General features: G+C 46.5%; 6 protein-coding genes across 6 annotated transcripts; 4 read left to right on the top strand and 2 right to left on the bottom strand.

Moving 5' to 3' along the window:
- The first annotated feature begins 265 nt into the window (after window positions 1–265).
- GGI43DRAFT_405713 (glycoside hydrolase family 95 protein) lies at window positions 266–3,736 on the top strand. The gene is made up of 11 exons (XM_083206061.1): window positions 266–815; window positions 877–959; window positions 1,024–1,111; window positions 1,178–1,355; window positions 1,428–2,132; window positions 2,184–2,348; window positions 2,412–2,464; window positions 2,529–2,707; window positions 2,763–2,931; window positions 2,990–3,218; window positions 3,296–3,736. The coding sequence occupies exons 1-11, from the start codon at window positions 680–682 to the stop codon at window positions 3,675–3,677; spliced, it is 2,367 nt and encodes a 788-aa protein (XP_083060651.1). The 5' UTR covers window positions 266–679; the 3' UTR covers window positions 3,678–3,736.
- A 1,009-nt stretch (window positions 3,737–4,745) lies between these two features.
- On the top strand, window positions 4,746–8,145 carry GGI43DRAFT_405708 (calcium-activated chloride channel-domain-containing protein). The gene is made up of 5 exons (XM_083206060.1): window positions 4,746–5,588; window positions 5,660–5,813; window positions 5,893–6,187; window positions 6,253–6,681; window positions 6,758–8,145. The coding sequence occupies exons 1-5, from the start codon at window positions 5,453–5,455 to the stop codon at window positions 7,946–7,948; spliced, it is 2,205 nt and encodes a 734-aa protein (XP_083060650.1). The 5' UTR covers window positions 4,746–5,452; the 3' UTR covers window positions 7,949–8,145.
- Window positions 8,146–8,285: 140 nt separating this feature from the next.
- Window positions 8,286–9,628, top strand: GGI43DRAFT_405705 (Gfo/Idh/MocA family protein). Its single transcript, XM_083206059.1, has 2 exons — window positions 8,286–8,449; window positions 8,519–9,628. Exon 2 carries the CDS (start codon window positions 8,552–8,554, stop codon window positions 9,551–9,553), a length of 1,002 nt encoding a protein of 333 aa, XP_083060649.1. The 5' UTR covers window positions 8,286–8,449; window positions 8,519–8,551; the 3' UTR covers window positions 9,554–9,628.
- GGI43DRAFT_52596 (gamma-glutamyltransferase) lies at window positions 9,598–11,604 on the bottom strand. The gene is made up of 2 exons (XM_083209955.1): window positions 11,022–11,604; window positions 9,598–10,959 (listed from the first exon to the last, which is right to left on the bottom strand). The coding sequence occupies exons 1-2, from the start codon at window positions 11,420–11,422 to the stop codon at window positions 9,642–9,644; spliced, it is 1,719 nt and encodes a 572-aa protein (XP_083060648.1). The 5' UTR covers window positions 11,423–11,604; the 3' UTR covers window positions 9,598–9,641.
- Window positions 11,605–12,338: 734 nt separating this feature from the next.
- Window positions 12,339–14,282, bottom strand: GGI43DRAFT_52594 (pyridoxal phosphate-dependent transferase). Its single transcript, XM_083209954.1, has one exon. The coding sequence runs from the start codon at window positions 14,016–14,018 to the stop codon at window positions 12,732–12,734; it is 1,287 nt and encodes a 428-aa protein (XP_083060647.1). The 5' UTR covers window positions 14,019–14,282; the 3' UTR covers window positions 12,339–12,731.
- A 697-nt stretch (window positions 14,283–14,979) lies between these two features.
- GGI43DRAFT_405703 (NAD-dependent epimerase/dehydratase family protein) lies at window positions 14,980–16,311 on the top strand. The gene has a single exon (XM_083206058.1). The coding sequence runs from the start codon at window positions 15,181–15,183 to the stop codon at window positions 16,150–16,152; it is 972 nt and encodes a 323-aa protein (XP_083060646.1). The 5' UTR covers window positions 14,980–15,180; the 3' UTR covers window positions 16,153–16,311.
- Window positions 16,312–16,721: the final 410 nt, after the last annotated feature.

Raw genomic sequence — 16,721 nt, 5'->3', positions numbered from 1 at the left:
TGTGCAAGTTACAACATAAACGTTGTTGGTATTCTTTCTTCACTGTGGTACTTTACCAATTTGAGTGCACTCCTTTGACGCTTACTCTGTTGCGTATTCATCGTACTCATTATAATACTGCTTCCAGTGGTTGCTCTTCTTCACAGCTCAGAAGGGAATTGCTGCCGACGGCTAGTGGAATTTCTCCACGATTAACCCCTGTCAATTACCAGTGCGCCGAGATCAGTACAGCCTAGCTCAATAGACTTATTGCCCATTCTCGCTTCGTGTTAAAATTAGCATTCGATTAGCAGATAGTTTGCGAGATTCCCATCTCACAGCGGCGGAATAGATGCCGTTCATCACATGGTTCTTGGTTACTGCTATCCGACGGCTTAATAGACAAAAACCCTACGGGCCGAATAAATCTCCTTCACGATACGGCACGTTGAACAGTTCGACAAGGTCTCTATGTCCCCATCTTCATACGCTATACGGAGTATTCATTGTAGGGATCGCTTACAGACATTTCCGCTTGCATCCCCGCACCGTTCAAAGTCCATGATGCGTGCAGATGGATGATACAAGGGTTCACCAGTGACAATTATTTAAGAAGCTAGAATAGCCCAGGTTGCCATCTTAGGAATTGGTAGCTATTTCAGGCCCATCACCCTTGAAGATAGAGTATCACTGGGCAACGATGCTTCTAGCTGGGCTCATCGCCACCGCAGCCTGCGCCCAAGGCGCAAGGGCAAGACGGTTGTGGGCAACTGAACCGGCCGATCCAGCCAATATTATTATGACCGCTTATCCAGTAGGAAATGGAAAACTTGGAGGTGAGTATCTCTGACATTTAGGCAATTCACAGTAAAAAGAACTGCAGCTGACACAATTTAGCCATGCCTCTTGGGTTAGTTGGAGAGGATATCGTGATCTTAAATGAGCACAGCCTTTGGTCCGGAGGGCCTTTCGAAAGTCCCGTAAGCATTTAAATTCTTTCTGTCGCTGGTTATTGCCTGTTCAAGCCTGATAGATTTGACACAGGACTACATTGGCGGCAACACACCAGGTCCGGTATATACAGCCCTTCCAGGCATCAGAGAAACAATTTGGCAAACTCAAATCAATAATGGTACGCAACAACAGTAGGCTCAATCGGTTCTGTTTCTTGTTAGCTGACAACATGATGCTCGAACAGACATAAGTCCGTTGTATGGTGATCCGACGAATTACTATTACGGCAACTATGAGACTCTGGGGAATCTCACAGTCAAAATTGCCGGGGTCAGCAAGTACACCTCTTATAATCGCGCGCTAGATCTCGAGACAGGCGTACATCAATCTGTATTCCAGTCCAATGCTGCAAGTTTTACCATGTATGGGGTTCTAACTGCCAAATTAAGCATCTTGTAAGATGATATTCCATTCACGGCTGACACATACTTTAGAACAACGTTCTGCACATTTCCCGACCAAGTTTGTGTTTACAACGTTCAATCCAACAAGCCACTGCCGGCTATTACCATTGGCCTGCAAGACAATGCTCGAAGTAGCCCGTCGTCCAACTCGTCTTGCGATGCTAACGGGGTACACCTGCGAGGACAAACCCAACAAGATATTGGCATGGTGTTCGACGCCCGCGTCCAAGTAGTTAACCGGCCTAAGGGAGCGGCATGCACAGCGTCCCACGAACTTGTTATTCCTGCAGAGAGCAAAACTAGTTCACTCACCGTGATATACGCAGCTGGAACAGATTACGATCAGAAAAAGGGTACCAAAGCAAGCAATTATTCCTTCAAGGGAGTTGACCCAGCGCCAGCTGTGTTATCGACTATCCAGGCGGCTGCAAAGAAAAGCTATAACAGCTTGTATAACTCCCATGTAAAGGACCACAATGCCTTGTTTAGCCAATTTACTATAAATCTCCCAGACTCCGATAATTCAGCTTCAATACCTACGGCAAAGTTGATGGAAGACTACGACGACGATGTTGGTAATCCATTCATCGAGAATCTTCTTTTTGACTACGGAAGATACCTTTTCATTGGATCGTGCAGACCAGGATCTTTGCCTCCGAACCTACAGGGTATTTGGACGGAATCTCTAACTCCAGCTTGGAGTGCAGACTATCACGTCGACGTGAACGTTCAGATGTAAGCGGACTTCCATTATATGTTGGTTATAGCTGACCCTTATTCATACAGGAACCACTGGCACGCCGAACAAACCGGACTTGGAGATATCCAAAGCCCCCTGTGGGACTTTATCACTGATACGTGGGTTCCGCGCGGCACCGAAACTGCAGCGTTGTTGTACGATGCGCCCGGATTCGTTGGATTCAGCAATCTTAACACATTCGGGTTCACTGGGTAAGAACTCCATTGGCGCATAGCATTTTGTATCAGAACATGAGCTTGCTGACTAGCCAAAAGCCAGATGAATGCCGCTGTTTGGTCCGATTACCCAGCATCTGCCGCCTGGCTGAGTGAGTAAATCTATACGAAATTTGCCTACTTTGCGTACCTGTTCGCTAACTCCTTCCGCAACAGTGCAGAACGTTTGGAACCGATATGACTACGGCCGTGACACCAACTGGTTTAGGACGGTTGGATATCCACTGATGAAGGCCGTCGCCGAATACTGGATCCATGAGATGGTACCGGATCTGTATTGGAACGATGGAACCCTGGTTGCCGCTCCATGCAACTCACCTGAACACGGCTGGACGGTAAGACAATATGACCTCTACCACACAATCGTACATTACTTACTAACTTAAGTAGACCTTTGGATGTACACACTACCAGCAGGTAGTATGGGAATTATTTGATCATATTATCCAGAGTTGGGAAGCCACCGGCGATACCAACACTACTTTCCTTCAAACCGTCAAAGAAACTCAGGCGAAGCTGTCTCCAGGTATCATTATCGGCTGGTATGGACAAATTCAAGGTAATTCTCTCTCAGAGCTCTGGGTTCCTTAACATGAAACTTTACTAAAGGATCATAGAGTGGAAGATCGGCTGGGATCAGCCTAACGACGAGCATCGCCACCTTTCCCAGCTGGTTGGTTGGTATCCCGGCTATAGCATCGGCACGAATATGTGGAATAAGACTGTGACCGATGCTGTCAATGTCACCCTGACGGCTCGAGGTAACGGCACGACTGATTCAAATACCGGCTGGGAGAAAGTCTGGCGAGTTGCATGCTGGGCTCAGCTCAACAACACAGATATCGCGTAAGTTTTTTGCATCTCATCCAGATTCTTCTAGTTCCCCAATCGTCCTCATCGTAGTTAATTATTTATTTTTACAGATATACGTACTTGAAATACGCCATTGGCATGAATTATGCGGATAACGGCTTTTCCGTGTACACCACTAGCAACTGGCCGTACGAGCTAGCAGCACCGTTCCAGATTGACGCCAATTTCGGTTACACTGCCGCGGTGTTGGCTATGTTGATTACCGATCTGCCTGTGCCATCTGCGTCCAAGGCTATTCACACAGTCATTTTGGGTCCGGCTATTCCATCAGAGTGGGCGAATGGCTCAGTTACGGGTATGCGCATTAGAGGTGGAGGATCTGTGGACTTTTCATGGGATAAGAATGGTCTTGTGAATCATGCGACACTTCATAACCATAAAGCATCGATTAAGATTGTCGATGTAAATGGTAAGGTTTTGGTTCACCAATAGAAGGAAGAAGGAAAGCTACCTCAAGAGGTAATAAGACAAAGTGCAGAGCATATTGCTTGATACTATTACAATAAGACCGTGTCTGTTTAATTCTAAGTGCACAAGACTTGAACCGATGTCTAGAAAAGAGCAAAGCATTATTAAATTCCTATTTCGGTACCCAAGTAATAACAGCCCACCACATCCATAATTTTATAAGCAGCCAATATAGGGTTCTTTTTGCTATTGCAAAGTCTTCATCCTTGCCGTGCCAGCCATTGGTGCATACCCTTGTTCAATGGTGACTCCAAAAACAAACCCCGAAATCAGTGTCTTGAGCCAATTGATTCTGCGCCATTCACCGCACAAATTGAGAATATCGAGGCATGAGGGACTCGTCATAGACCTTCTGAACCTCGCGAAGGATCGCACTCAGCGGCACTGTTCTCAAGCTGGAGAAGAGGAGATATACTACCTATCAATTGCAGAGGATACGTTGCAGCAAAACCTTAATCAAGAATAATTGTAGCGAGTGAAACACATTTTATCTACTGAAGAGCTGGTATCATTGGGAAATAAACTCCGGCAACATGAGTGGCAACAGATATGCCACACTCTAATTAATTCTCACATGCGCAATTGTTGTGTATCCTTATGGAACCACTTATACCCCGCTCCTCTATTTGAACAGTACTGCGATGGGTTGGGGCGACCCTCGTCAGCACAAGATGATCTGGAAGACGTGCATACTTTAATCCTTGTGAAAGCGGCGACAAGTTAGTGTAAAAGGATTTATTTGGACTTCATTTAGGCTAGAAAATGGTTTTATGCTTGCATACTGAAATGATGCGGGCAGTATCCATACCTAAGCGAGGGTGATTGATGCTCTTTACATATACATGTTTCATGATTTCTGGAATTTATGGGGGGCACACTCTTATTTATAACACTACTAGGCTGCCGCTCGCAATTTTTGGCGTAGAAAAAAGCGTGCTTGTGCTTGCTGTGACCTATAAGTGCCGCAGACTTAAGCCAACTAATCTTGAGCCTCATAACCTCATTCACTACATGTTGTATGCAATACGTGTAAACTTCAGCTTCATGCAGCTTACCCATTCCACCCAGCTCCTATTAGCTAATGAATTTTCTTGGCCATGCAAATCCCCATATCATCTCCCTTTCGTTGTGGCGCAGTCTAGCAACGAGTGGAGTACGGCGTAATAGCTATCAGCAAGCTGTCTCTAGTAAACTGTTATCCGCCTGTAAGTTAGAACTGTGTCTTTGTATTAGGGCGTTTCCTCAGCACCGGCACACAGATCCGACAGCCAAAGACGTGTAGCCAATCGATTCCCCTAGCTGGCGAATCCCTTGCAGCCCTACCCACATGTGAACGTAAACGTAAACCTGTTCTGCTGTCAATCTCTGGACTGTTTACAATTGGAGCTGAGGCTACTTTGCCCGTCGGCTAGTTTTCCGAGTGAAATATCGCAGTTTTCCGTGGACGGCTAAATCGCTGCTCTTTGTCTCCCTCTTCGCCGCCCCCCCAATTGCTTCTGGCTCCATCCCAATCGTATTCGGCGCATCGGGCCCGGTCTTGGCATTCACGGCCAGATTGTCGGGCATTGCTTCGGATATTTTACCATTGCGCCTGACCTCAAATTCCGCATCCAGCATAGCCATCGCCGAGAGTACGCCGGAAACTGTTCTTGAGGAGGCAGAGCGGAAAAGTACGCGATTGGAAAAGTACGCGATTGGAAAAGTACGCGATTGGCAGATGTCAACATCGTTGTGTTGAGATGTCGCTACATCTGCAGGTGCCGCCACCCACAGATCCGGCCTATCGCCGGTCGCCGTCACCGCCCCCATCGCCCTCGAGAGCTCTTCAGACGTTCTGCGACAAGTATGTTGTAGTTTACGACTTTAGCGACACAGGTATCTCTCCATTGATTCCATCCATTGATTTCATCATCGTGCCATAACTTGCAAATTAATTGTGAAAATAGACTACGATGAAGCCACAAAGGAGTTCGTTACCCTGCTCCAGAACCTGGAAGCCACTGGTCTTCACGTTGAAGTAAGACCAGGCTATGAACAAACTATCTTGCTGTTTGTTAAGGCATCAAGCGATCTTCTTGGAAACAGGGTCTACAAGCAGAGGTATATATGTTTACATAAAAACTTTGACTCTCTTGGGAAAAGAGAAGAGAAACAAAAAAGCTAATGCTATGTGAAATAGAGTAAGAGATTGGCTCTATGGCATCACTCAAACGCGACCACCGGGAAACAAAGACACCGTTGTGTCTGCGTGGTATGAAGCCGAAGATATCTTGTCAATGGACCATTTAGTTAGCTGGCCCAAGTCCATGGGTGGAGCAGGTATCACTCCCGGCCATGGCCAGTGGAAAAATGTTAAATCAACATTTCCCATGCACAATGAAAAAGTCAACCAAGCATTTCTCCGACGTCTGGGCAAGAAGCTTCTCCTCGGAACCGATGACCTTGACAAGATACGGGATCTTTTTGGTTCAAAGGTATGCGGCTACATCCCTGGTGTATAGTACTTTTTTTTTTGCTACTAACATTTAATGTATTTCAGGTTGCATTCTATTTTGCGTTTGGCCAGTCATATTCGGCCTTTCTCTTGTTTCCAGCTGTTACTGGGCTTATCGCCTGGCTATGGCTGCCCAACTACTCGCTTGTCTATGCAATTCTGACCGTTATTTGGTGTACTGTGTTTTTGGAGTACTGGAAGGTCCGTGAAGTTGATTTGAGCATTCGATGGCAAGTGAGGGGAGTAAGCAAAACCAAGATGAACCGGCCAGAATACAAGTATGAGCAAGTCATTGTCGATCAGTATGGTCGGACTATACACTACACTCCGAAGTGGAAGCAGATTTCGCGACAGCTTCTCCAGGTACCTTTCATGGCCGTTTCAACGGTAGCACTGGGGTTGATGATTAGCTCGGTATTTGCAGTTGAGATTCTGATATCTGATTCATATGACGGGCCAAACAGCTTCTATCTTGTGAGTGACTTTTCATATGATATTTTGGACAAGATCATGCTATTTTCTTCCTATCTGTACTAATACGAGATTGCAGGAGTATATACCCACTATCTTACTGGCTGTTTTGATTCCCTACATCAGCTCATACCTCGAAGGTGTGGCCAAGTGGTTGACAAACTTTGAGAACCACCGAACACGGGACAACTTTGAAATGTCACTCACGCAAAAGATTTTTGTTCTTAGCATCATCACTAACTATTTGCCCATCTTTTTGACGGCATTCGTCTACGTTCCATTTGGCGATCAAATATTTCCTTGGCTTGAAGGTCACATTGTCCGATTTGCGCCCAGCATTGGTAATCGTCTTACCGAGTTGCCTTTCCGACTGGACGCCGACCGTTTGCGTCACGAAGTCATCACGTTGACCGTTACTGGTCAGCTTTCCAGTTTTTTCGAAGAAAATATATTGCCCCTGATCAAGCACAAGATGAGCGGCTTGTATCGAGAATATCGTCGCGCTTATACGAAAGACACTATTCTGATATCCATGGTCACTGATGATGCAGACGAAACCGTATTCTTGGAGAAGTGCCGCGATGAGGCCACTCTGGAGCCATATAATGTCCAAGATGACATTGCAGAGCTGGTTCTTCAGTTTGGATATCTGGCGCTATTTTCGCCTGCCTGGCCACTCATTCCTCTAGGCTTCCTCATCAACAATTGGGTCGAACTTCGGTCGGACTTTGCCAAAATCTGCATCGAACATCAAAGACCTGCGCCGCATCGAGCAGAAGGTATCGGCCCATGGATTGCCTCGCTAGAGGTTCTTGTCTGGTTGGGAAGCATCTCCTCCGCCGCGATTGTTCACCTATTCAGCGAGAATAGCCTATTAGGCGGGAGTTGGTCTACTCTACCATTAACCATTTTTGTCAGCGAGCATATTCTTCTAGCCATCACGACCATTACCAGGGTTATCTTGTTACGTTTTGGCTCGGAAGAACTGCGCAAGGAAAGAAGTGAGCAGTATGCTAGGCGACTGGCAATTTTAGATGAGATCGAAGAGCACAAGCGTGAGGGAGAGAACATTGATGTCAAGGAGCGACAACGGAGGAGATCGTTGCTGGTCACTGGCAGTGAGAGCTTCTGGACAAAACAGGCTGAGGATGGAGCGAGTGCAGCAGCTGGAGTGAGACTAATCCAATTGGCGAGGACTTTTGAAGAATCCAAGGAGCTGAAGAAGGAGCTGAAGAAGGAGCTGAAGAAGGAGCTGAAGAAGAAGCAATAGAGTTAGATAGCCAGCTATGCCCACGCATAACTTGGTATAGCGATTCAGGCGATGGCTTATACGGCATGCTCATTCGCATAATATCAAATTTGATAGCTAGTTTTGTCTTTTCTTTCTTTTTCTTTTTCTTTTTCTTTCTTTGTTCGCGGTCAAGATAGGATGGATACGATAGTGAGGCTGGTAGAGAAATGTAAGTTTACGCCAGGGTTTGTAAGTCTGCTAATTTCGATACGAAAGCCACTGCGTCTCTCTCAGCGACAAATGGGTCTTCAAAACTGTTTGCTTAGCACCGTTAATTTTATCACATCTACTGTATCTCAGTAGTATTACAAACATTTTAATTTCATGACTCCGCAATGCAATTTATCGGCTCTCGTCAGCGAATCGGCGGCCGCCGTGCTCCGCAAATGAAATCTCCATTTTGTTTTTAGTGTGTTCACGTTTAAGCTTGAAAATTGGCGTAAAGCCACCGCCCAATATATCTTCTACCCGTTAAAAATCGTACGCCAATTGCAAACGCCTTGCTTTCTCTACTCTTCAATTCACTCTCTAAATCAAACTCAACAACAGAAATAGATTCTTAAAGACATAAAGAAGCCGAAAATGTTGCGCTGGGGCATTCTTGGTACGAGCTTCATCTCCGATACGGTGGTAAAGGCAATCCTCGCCAGCCCTGGTTCACGCATCACGGCCGTGTTTGGGCGCAACGAGGCTCGCCTCGAAGCCTTTGCCGCAAAGTACAACATCGCCACCAAGTATCAAGACTTGGATGCCCTGCTTGACGATGCTGATATCGACGTCGTCTATGTAGGCCTGCCCAGCCACATGCACTCTCCCGCAGTGATTGCTGCTGCGAAGAGGGGTAAGGCCATTCTCTCTGAGAAGTCTCTGGCCACGACCATGGAAGACTCTCATGCCATGATTGCGGCTGTCAAGGAGGTCAATGTCTTTTTCCTTGAGGGACTCATGTATCTCTGCCATCCCGTGATGGAGAAGATCGCCTCAATTGTGCAGTCTGGTGTTCTCGGCACAATCAAGGGCATGTCCGGCTACTATGCCGCCAACATCTGGAAGAAGGCCAACCCCCTTGGAATGGGTACCATTTACAACCTGGGCTGCTATCCAGTTTCTCTGGTGCACTTTATCATGGAGACAGCCTTTGGATCTGAAGCATTCGCAAAGAGACAAGTCACCGGCCTGGGTAACGTTTCCAGCGAGGGCAGCTTGCATGTTCGGGATGCTTCTCTCAACGTCCGATTTGACAACGGAGTTTTGGCCACCATTCAATCCACTGACAGTTTCGGCAACGACTTTTCCTTCTCCATTCAGGGCGACAAAGGCGTGCTGCGATTCAGGACAAACCCCTGGCTCCCGCTCGCTGGCGACAACATCATCGAGATCAAGACCTATGGCGGATCCACCGAAGAAATCGTTGTCAGCGCTCAGATGGATGCTTTCGGACATCAGGTCAAGCGTGTGGAAGACTGTGTTGCCCAGGGTGTCAAAGAAGCTCCCCGACCATCACCCAGCTGGACAAATTCTGTTGAAATCATGGGACTGTTGACAGAATGGGAGACGGACATCAAAAAGCGACATTCCAATTAGGTGGGATACGTCCCAAACGAAAAGGATCAATAGACATTTATATATTTTAATATTACTTCATTATATGCATAGCCCTATTATGATATCTTCAAATTGCAAAACCTCCAGAGGACACCTGTCTTGGCTCTCCTGCTGCCTCAAACGTTCCGTTGGGGAGCAGTCTCACAGCCTGTGCTGCACTTTCTCCCGGCGCAATCCATGTAACATTGTGACCAAGCGACTTCATGAATGCTACAGTCTGGTTATCGTATGCATACTCAAAGGTCACCTGATCGGGAACGAGCTGATCATGCAAACGCGGCTGGGCCAGCGCTTCAGCAGTTGTCATGTTGCCATCGATGACATGAACCGTGTTCTGGATATTGGCAGTAATGATGCGGCTACCTCCAGCAGCACCAAGTGCGAGATAGAGCTTGCCGTCTGCAGTCTCTGCAATAATAGGAGAAATGGATGATAGAGGGCGCTTTCCAGGACGAATATAATTGGCCGGGCTAGGTATATAGCCAAAGCTGTTGCTGAGACCGGGAATGCTAAAGTCGTTCATTTCATCGTTCATGATGATGCCTGTCTCTGGAACAATAACGGTTGATCCAAAGAGCAAGTTGATAGTAGTAGTCATCGAGACGGCCATGCCACTAGCATCTGCGGCGACAATATGAGATGTTCCAGGAGTTTCAAGAGACTCTATGCCTTTGGGGTCATAGTAAGATACATTTTGTGTTCTAAAATCTGAGATTTTAGAACGTATATCAGCCCCAGTTTGTGCGGAAATCATCTCTTTAGTGTATTTATCTATACCATCAACAAAAGACGGATCTCCTAACTCAGTACGCTGGCCGTAGGCAAATCGAATAGCCTCATCCAGTCGATGTGTTGTCAAATTCACCTGAGATGGATCATTAAATCCATCATAGCCGCTGACCGTATTCAAAGCGCTCAGTGCCACGGCACCACTTGATGGAGCGTTCGTGCTGGTGAGTTTGTAACCGCGATAGTTTATTTGCAGTGGCTCTCTTATGGCAACAGTGTAGTTCTTCAAATCCTCCAGGGTCATGATCCCCCCAGCAGCTTTCAGTGCGTGAATTGTAGCATTGGCAATAGGCCCAGTGTAAAACGCATCAGCGCCATATTGAGCAATTGCCTCCAGAGTGTCGGCATATCGTCTACGCGTCATTGTCTCACCCAGTCTGACGAGGCGTCCCTTGGGAGCAAAGTCAATAGCCCATGCTGGGTCTTCTGTGAGGAAGTTGTTGGGTGACGTCTGCTTGATGGTGCTAATCAGGTCCTCAGTCACCTCAAAACCATTCCTGGCAACTTCAATCGAAGGCTTTATTACATGTGCCCACGGGAGAGCACCATATTTATCATGTATGTACTCAGTGCCTCGAAGCTCCCCAGGAACACCACTATAAATAGTAATCAGTAGCTTGTTAAAAGAGGAGAAAGTGCGATCTTGTTGCAACCTTACCTTGCCATGCCGCCATAAATGCTGAGGTTTTCATTGTCATTGTACATGTCTTGGGTAGCGGCAGCTGGGGCTGTCTCGCGCATGTCGACAAACTCGTATGTGCCATTGCTTTGTCTCAGCAGCAAGAAGCCGCCGCCGCCAATGCCACTGTGATACATGCCAATAACACCAACGCAGAAGACCGTACCTACAAGAGCATCAACAGCATTACCACCATCTTTGAGCAATTGGATGCCAATATTGCTGCAAACAGTGCTTTGAGAGGCAACAGCTCCTTGCTTGGGAATATGCACTCCAGGAGGTGTACTGCATGGTGGTGTTGGAGATGTCTTGCCATAAGGTAATACCGAAAGGAGGAGAACAAGCGGCTTAGCCACTGATCTCAAACGGTGATGGGCCATGTTGAAGCACAGATTGTAAAAATGACCCAGCTTGGGAATATAGAGAGGGAAATCTGAACTCTCTCAAAGAAGATGCTTGGCATGGTGTCTCTTCATTCTCTCTGAGCAAAGGATTTTTGCTATCCTTATATACTTCTTTCCCTTCTTCTCTCATCTTCTCCTATCTCTTCCTATCCACTTTCCGCCCCGTGTGACACACCCCATCGTTCGTGACATTTCCGACTAGCTGTTGGTTGAGTTCTCATGTGTAATAGAATAATGGCCGAGGCATGATGAGATTGGCCTATCGGTTCTCGCGAGCGCAGGCACCGAAAAACGGAGCTCTGGATTTGTCGATTTTATTGCGGGGGAATAGAGAGCAGGGATGCCAGTGAAGTTAGGAAGTGCTTGCTATTGCTCTTCAAGGAAGATAGGTAAAGGCACTTGTGGACTAGATTACATGCCGGCAGCGAGTCTAGAAGAGTCGTGGTATTATGACGTTTGGATCATCCTTATGCATTCTTATCTTGGCCTTCCTGTCTAAGCTAAAGAAGCCGGATGGCCGGGGGGTTCGCTATCAATTGCTACACAAGGAGGCTAGGGTAATTCTACGAAACCCTGGTCTCCTTCTCAGATCCTAACAGCCAGCCTTGTTGTCTACCGACACTATCAAAGCTGTCAGTTTTTTTATATGATACATTTGCTTTGATATAGTCAAGCTAAGAGCTGACCTATATCTTACACTCAGCCTCGTGTCCTGCGGCTTCATCTACTATAGCCCACGCCTTGTCTCCCCTAGTGCTTGCTTTCCCGCGTCTAAAAAGTCGCCTACAGAGGGCGTACGTTATTACGGGGCCTTTACTTCTCTATCCCCGCTTTCCCCTCACATTGAAATCGACGGTTGTAAATCCACTATGCCAAAATAGATTGCTCTTTGTCAAAGCATACAGAATTGCATTTTACTGCTCCATAGTTGTCAGTCTGGGAGGATTCAACATCGTGTCTGAGGCGCTAAGGGCATCCATAATAACGAGCCCCAAGCTGGAGACCAGAGTCGGCCGACCGTGGAGGGTAATGATTTAGCAGAGCTCTCATTTGCGAAATGGAGTCTTGACGTGAAGATCGTACACTATTGCAATGTCATGCTAGCCTTATTTCTTCATACATTTTAAGTCTCGGCTCATGATGCCGGAGTCGATGACTATTCAAATTAATCAATCATACAGATACCTCTACCCCTAAAAGAAGCATAATCACCATCTTGAATACGCTATTAGTAAGATTTCAGAGCTAATCATCTCCATTAAGCTTGTATTTCGATTATGCTAAATTAAAGGTCCGTTAACGCAGTAAGCACTCTTTCTAGACCCTCACGTAGATAGGCTTCTGGATGAGAAAATACAATTCGAAACCAACCGGGTTCCTCCGATCCAAACGCTGTGCCAGATGCGAGAAAAACTTTGTGCTTGAGAAGTGCCGTAGCTATTGTCTTGTTCAAGTCATTTGTGGCGGCACCTGGATGCAGCGACTTATAAACACTTCCCAAGTCCACCCATAAGAAGAACGCAGCGTGGACGCCGGGTCGGTACGTGATCCCCTTCGATTTAGCCCATGAAACAACTGATTCATACTGGCGTGCCAGCCTTCTTTTATTCTCGGCGATATAAGACTCCACCCAGTCATGATCATCAAGAATGTTTGCCGTAGTATGTTCTGAGATTGAAGATGCTGAGCTGTAGAGACTGACGGGTATCAACGCATCGTGCAAAGACTGGTTAGCCTGTGAAATAACGGCACCAAGTCTAATCCCGTTTGCCCCAAAATCTTTTGACATGCCCCAAACAACGTGGACCCGTGATGGCTTGATTATACCTGTTAGATCAATGCTGAGGCAAGATGTAAACGGCTCAAACGAAACGCCAGTATCGACGGTATTCTCCCAAACAGACAAAGCGTAAATTTCATCACCGATAAAATGGATATGGTACTTTTCACAGAGCTTTAAAAGTCCAATAATTGTGTCGCGAGGATAGCAGCGCCCGAGAGGATTGTGTGGATTACAGAGAACAAGTCCGGCCACCGTCGTCCCCTCCGCCTGAGCCTTTAGCAACGCTTCTTCGTATTTGGCGACGGCGTCCTTGCCGAACGGATCGACTCCATGAAACGGCACCGAAACAACTTTTGCGCCCGTTCGAGCTGTTAGATCTTCGATAAACGTTCCATAGTATGGCTGTCCCAGCAGATATCCCTCTCCTGGGTTGGCAAACGCCCACGCAAGATGTTCAACCGCGGCACTGCACCCGTTGGTGATGGATATGTGCGCAGGTACAATCGGAGTAATAGGTCTGAAGTGATTGTTGAGAAACCGTGATAGTGATTCCCGGAGACGAGTCGACCCTGAGGAGCCATCCCCATAAGTAAATGCATGGTTCAAGAGGGCCAAATTCTTGTGGATGTGTTCAGATAGAACGTCGTGCATAAGCCTATTTTCTGCGACGCCTAAACTGACAATTCCAGAGGGATTGGTCGCTGGATCCCATAGATCCTTCAGGACTTTCCATATCAAAAGGCCTTCGCTGGCCTTTTCTGACTCACTGGCCCGTGCTGAGAGAGACATGGTGGTTTAGCGAGAATGAGGGGATAATGCTGGGATGTGAATCAATTGACTTGAGACTGAATAGATAGAAGACAAATCTGCTTTTCAAAAAAGTCAATGAGCTCAAGATAGTGTAATATTAATAGACAGAGTGCTGCCTAGGCCTGGCATTAACGATCGGCGACCGTGATCGTGATCTTGTCAGAGGGCGTATTTTGCGCCCTTCTCCAAACAGGCCAAAGGTGGTTCCGAGACAGCGCTTTGGCGGTTGGCCAAGCCACAGGTAGCCGATATGCTGCCCAGCGCCTATTAGTGCTGTTTAATGTCCAGGACCCATTCCCCAACCCAGAGGGCGCTGCATTGCTGCGGTAGGTAGCGAGAAGTACATGTAAACTGCAGCTTCGAAACCTCTGTGACCATACGTGGGGGTTGTACTTCGTATTGATAGTAAAAACATCATTATTAGGGCGTAGATGTGATTATAGCATCGATTACTCTGCCTGTTGTGATTTCTTCGTAATCCAGCTTCGAGAATTAGATCTCTAGGTATTTAATTTAATTGGATAGTGATAAATGATTCGCCCTCATTTTGCCTATTCTGACGTAGATCCATTCTAGACCTTGGGCTGCGGCTATTGCGCGATGACGATTGGTATTGACTTTTCACGGTTATGCTTCCGGACCCCGCCATGGATCGGAATTAGTGCTCCAGGCTGTCGACCAATATCCGAGTGTTTACATGTAGTTACTGATTCATGATTCTCGCTGTGAGGTTCGACTAGACCGAGAGCGGTAATTTCCCCTCCGGCCAGACTCTTGCTTTCACCACCAAAATTTGCTGTGCCGGAGCAGCGCGGATTAAAGATTGCCTCATTGGGTAATCGAGAGAACCTGCACTTCGGCGCTGTAAAGCTGGCTTGGCTTGTCTCCGAATCGCCTGCAAAATCCGCTGCTAGATAGGATTTTATACATGTATGTAGAAGGAAATTAGACTCATAATATAGACAGCCATAGATCTATATATACTGCGATAGAAGTCAACTCTTTGGGATTGCTTCTGGATATCTTCACTCTCCAACAGACAAGGAAGTTACCAAATCATCAGGTTAACAACAAAACCTTATTGCAAAGCACCAACAACACACTTTCAAACCCCCTCAAAACTTTTATAAACTTCTTCAAAATGACCAAAGTCCTTCTTCTCGGAGCCACTGGTTACGTCGGCAAGAGGCTCGCCGAAACCTTGGTACGCAGTGGCCAGCATAGGGTGTATGGTATCGCTCGTTCTGAGGCCAAGGCCAAGACGCTGGCTCTCGCCGAGGTTATACCCATCATCTGTCCTGATCCAGTAAATGAGCCCAAAACTTACATGGATGCTATCCGCAATCACCATATCGAAGTCATTGTCGATGTTGCTGGCGCCCATCAAGAAACGGCCAAATTTCTCAGCCATGCCAAAGAGATCGGCCAAGAGCGCCTGGATAGCTACGTCGCTTCTGGTATCAGAGGCCCTAAGCTCGGCTTCATTTACTGCTCAGGTACCTGGGTCCATGGATCTGGCAATGCGCCAGTGAGCGATCTCGATATTGTCGGTCCCACCGCCGTCACCCCTCCGAGGGCCCTAGTTGCGTGGAGAGTTGGTCTCGAAAACTCCATCTTGTCTTCTTCTGATGTTCTCGATGTTGCCGTATTGAGACCGGCATTGATATATGGCCATGAAAATACTATTTGGACTCAATTTATCCTTCCACTCCTTCAAGCAGCTCAAAATGGTAGCTCAGAGCCTATTAATGTTCCTCTAGAAGCTGATTCTAGGCCATCTCTCATTCATGTGGATGATGTGGCAACTGCTTTCCAGAAGGCTATTGAGAACCTGTCACTCATTAATAGTGGTTCTACTTACCCTGTGTTTGATCTACTCACTAGCCAAGAGAGTATGTCTGAGATCTTCACAGCCCTGGCTTCTAGCTGGGGTTATAAAGGAAAATGTACCCTGGTTGGAAGTGGGGATAATTTGTTTGCAGAAGCCATGAGTACAACTTTGCGTGGGTCATCATCGCGAGCGAAGCAATTGTTGGGCTGGGAACCTACGAGAACAAACGGATATGTTGCAGATATGGATATATACGCAGCTGCATTTGCCTCTCAGCACTGATGCAATTGTATGAATGTAGATTAGTACAATCAGATAGATACTCTGTATCTGTCATAAATTACCGCCTGATTGCTAGTATTATGCTTAATTTTAGTCTTAGGAGGTAGCCAGCTTTAGCATTAGAACTATTTGAACTATTCACAGTCTTATAAGACAAAACACGATATATCTCAAAGCTCCCTTGTGTATCGATGGAAGATGTGAAGTGCATCAAGTGTTTTCTTTCTTCAGAGTAATCCAGGTTGACTAGAGTACACTTCAATTCTAGTGACAAAGAGATTTAATATTCTTTATTAGGTATAAGCTTATTGGTAAATCATCAATACTGTTATCGTTTATCAACCTCAAACGGCTGCTCGTTCTCGAAACATTAAACTACCGACATACACAATAGCGTCATTAGTGCAATCCTGCAGAGATTGGTAATAGTCAACTGCCACCGAAGACTACGACTGAGTTTAGCGTGTGCCAATAGCATGCTTTAGCACAGCCTCGGGACTGCTATCTTTAATTTATGCATCTCGGTTAGCATTCTGAAAACTTTTTCAGTTGCCATACATCATATATTG

This window comes from Trichoderma evansii, assembly GCF_050947405.1.
Source record: "Trichoderma evansii strain SZMC 28006 chromosome Unknown GGI43scaffold_10, whole genome shotgun sequence".
Taxonomy (NCBI): Eukaryota; Fungi; Ascomycota; class Sordariomycetes; order Hypocreales; family Hypocreaceae; genus Trichoderma; species Trichoderma evansii.
Note: the sequence above shows the minus strand (reverse complement) of the source record. Positions and strands in the feature narration are given on the sequence as shown.

Coding starts and splice junctions, on each gene's coding strand:
- GGI43DRAFT_405713 (XM_083206061.1), top strand. CDS start 680: ATGCTTCTAGCTGGGCTCATCGCCACCGCAGCCTGCGCCCAAGGCGCA. Junction 1,112..1,177: donor GCAAACTCAAATCAATAATG/GTACGCAACAAC, acceptor ATGCTCGAACAG/ACATAAGTCCGTTGTATGGT. Junction 1,356..1,427: donor AATGCTGCAAGTTTTACCAT/GTATGGGGTTCT, acceptor CACATACTTTAG/AACAACGTTCTGCACATTTC.
- GGI43DRAFT_405708 (XM_083206060.1), top strand. CDS start 5,453: ATGTCGCTACATCTGCAGGTGCCGCCACCCACAGATCCGGCCTATCGC. Junction 6,188..6,252: donor GGGATCTTTTTGGTTCAAAG/GTATGCGGCTAC, acceptor AATGTATTTCAG/GTTGCATTCTATTTTGCGTT. Junction 6,682..6,757: donor GGCCAAACAGCTTCTATCTT/GTGAGTGACTTT, acceptor ACGAGATTGCAG/GAGTATATACCCACTATCTT.
- GGI43DRAFT_405705 (XM_083206059.1), top strand. CDS start 8,552: ATGTTGCGCTGGGGCATTCTTGGTACGAGCTTCATCTCCGATACGGTG.
- GGI43DRAFT_52596 (XM_083209955.1), bottom strand. CDS start 11,422: ATGGCCCATCACCGTTTGAGATCAGTGGCTAAGCCGCTTGTTCTCCTC. Junction 10,960..11,021: donor ATTTATGGCGGCATGGCAAG/GTAAGGTTGCAA, acceptor TACTATTTATAG/TGGTGTTCCTGGGGAGCTTC.
- GGI43DRAFT_52594 (XM_083209954.1), bottom strand. CDS start 14,018: ATGTCTCTCTCAGCACGGGCCAGTGAGTCAGAAAAGGCCAGCGAAGGC.
- GGI43DRAFT_405703 (XM_083206058.1), top strand. CDS start 15,181: ATGACCAAAGTCCTTCTTCTCGGAGCCACTGGTTACGTCGGCAAGAGG.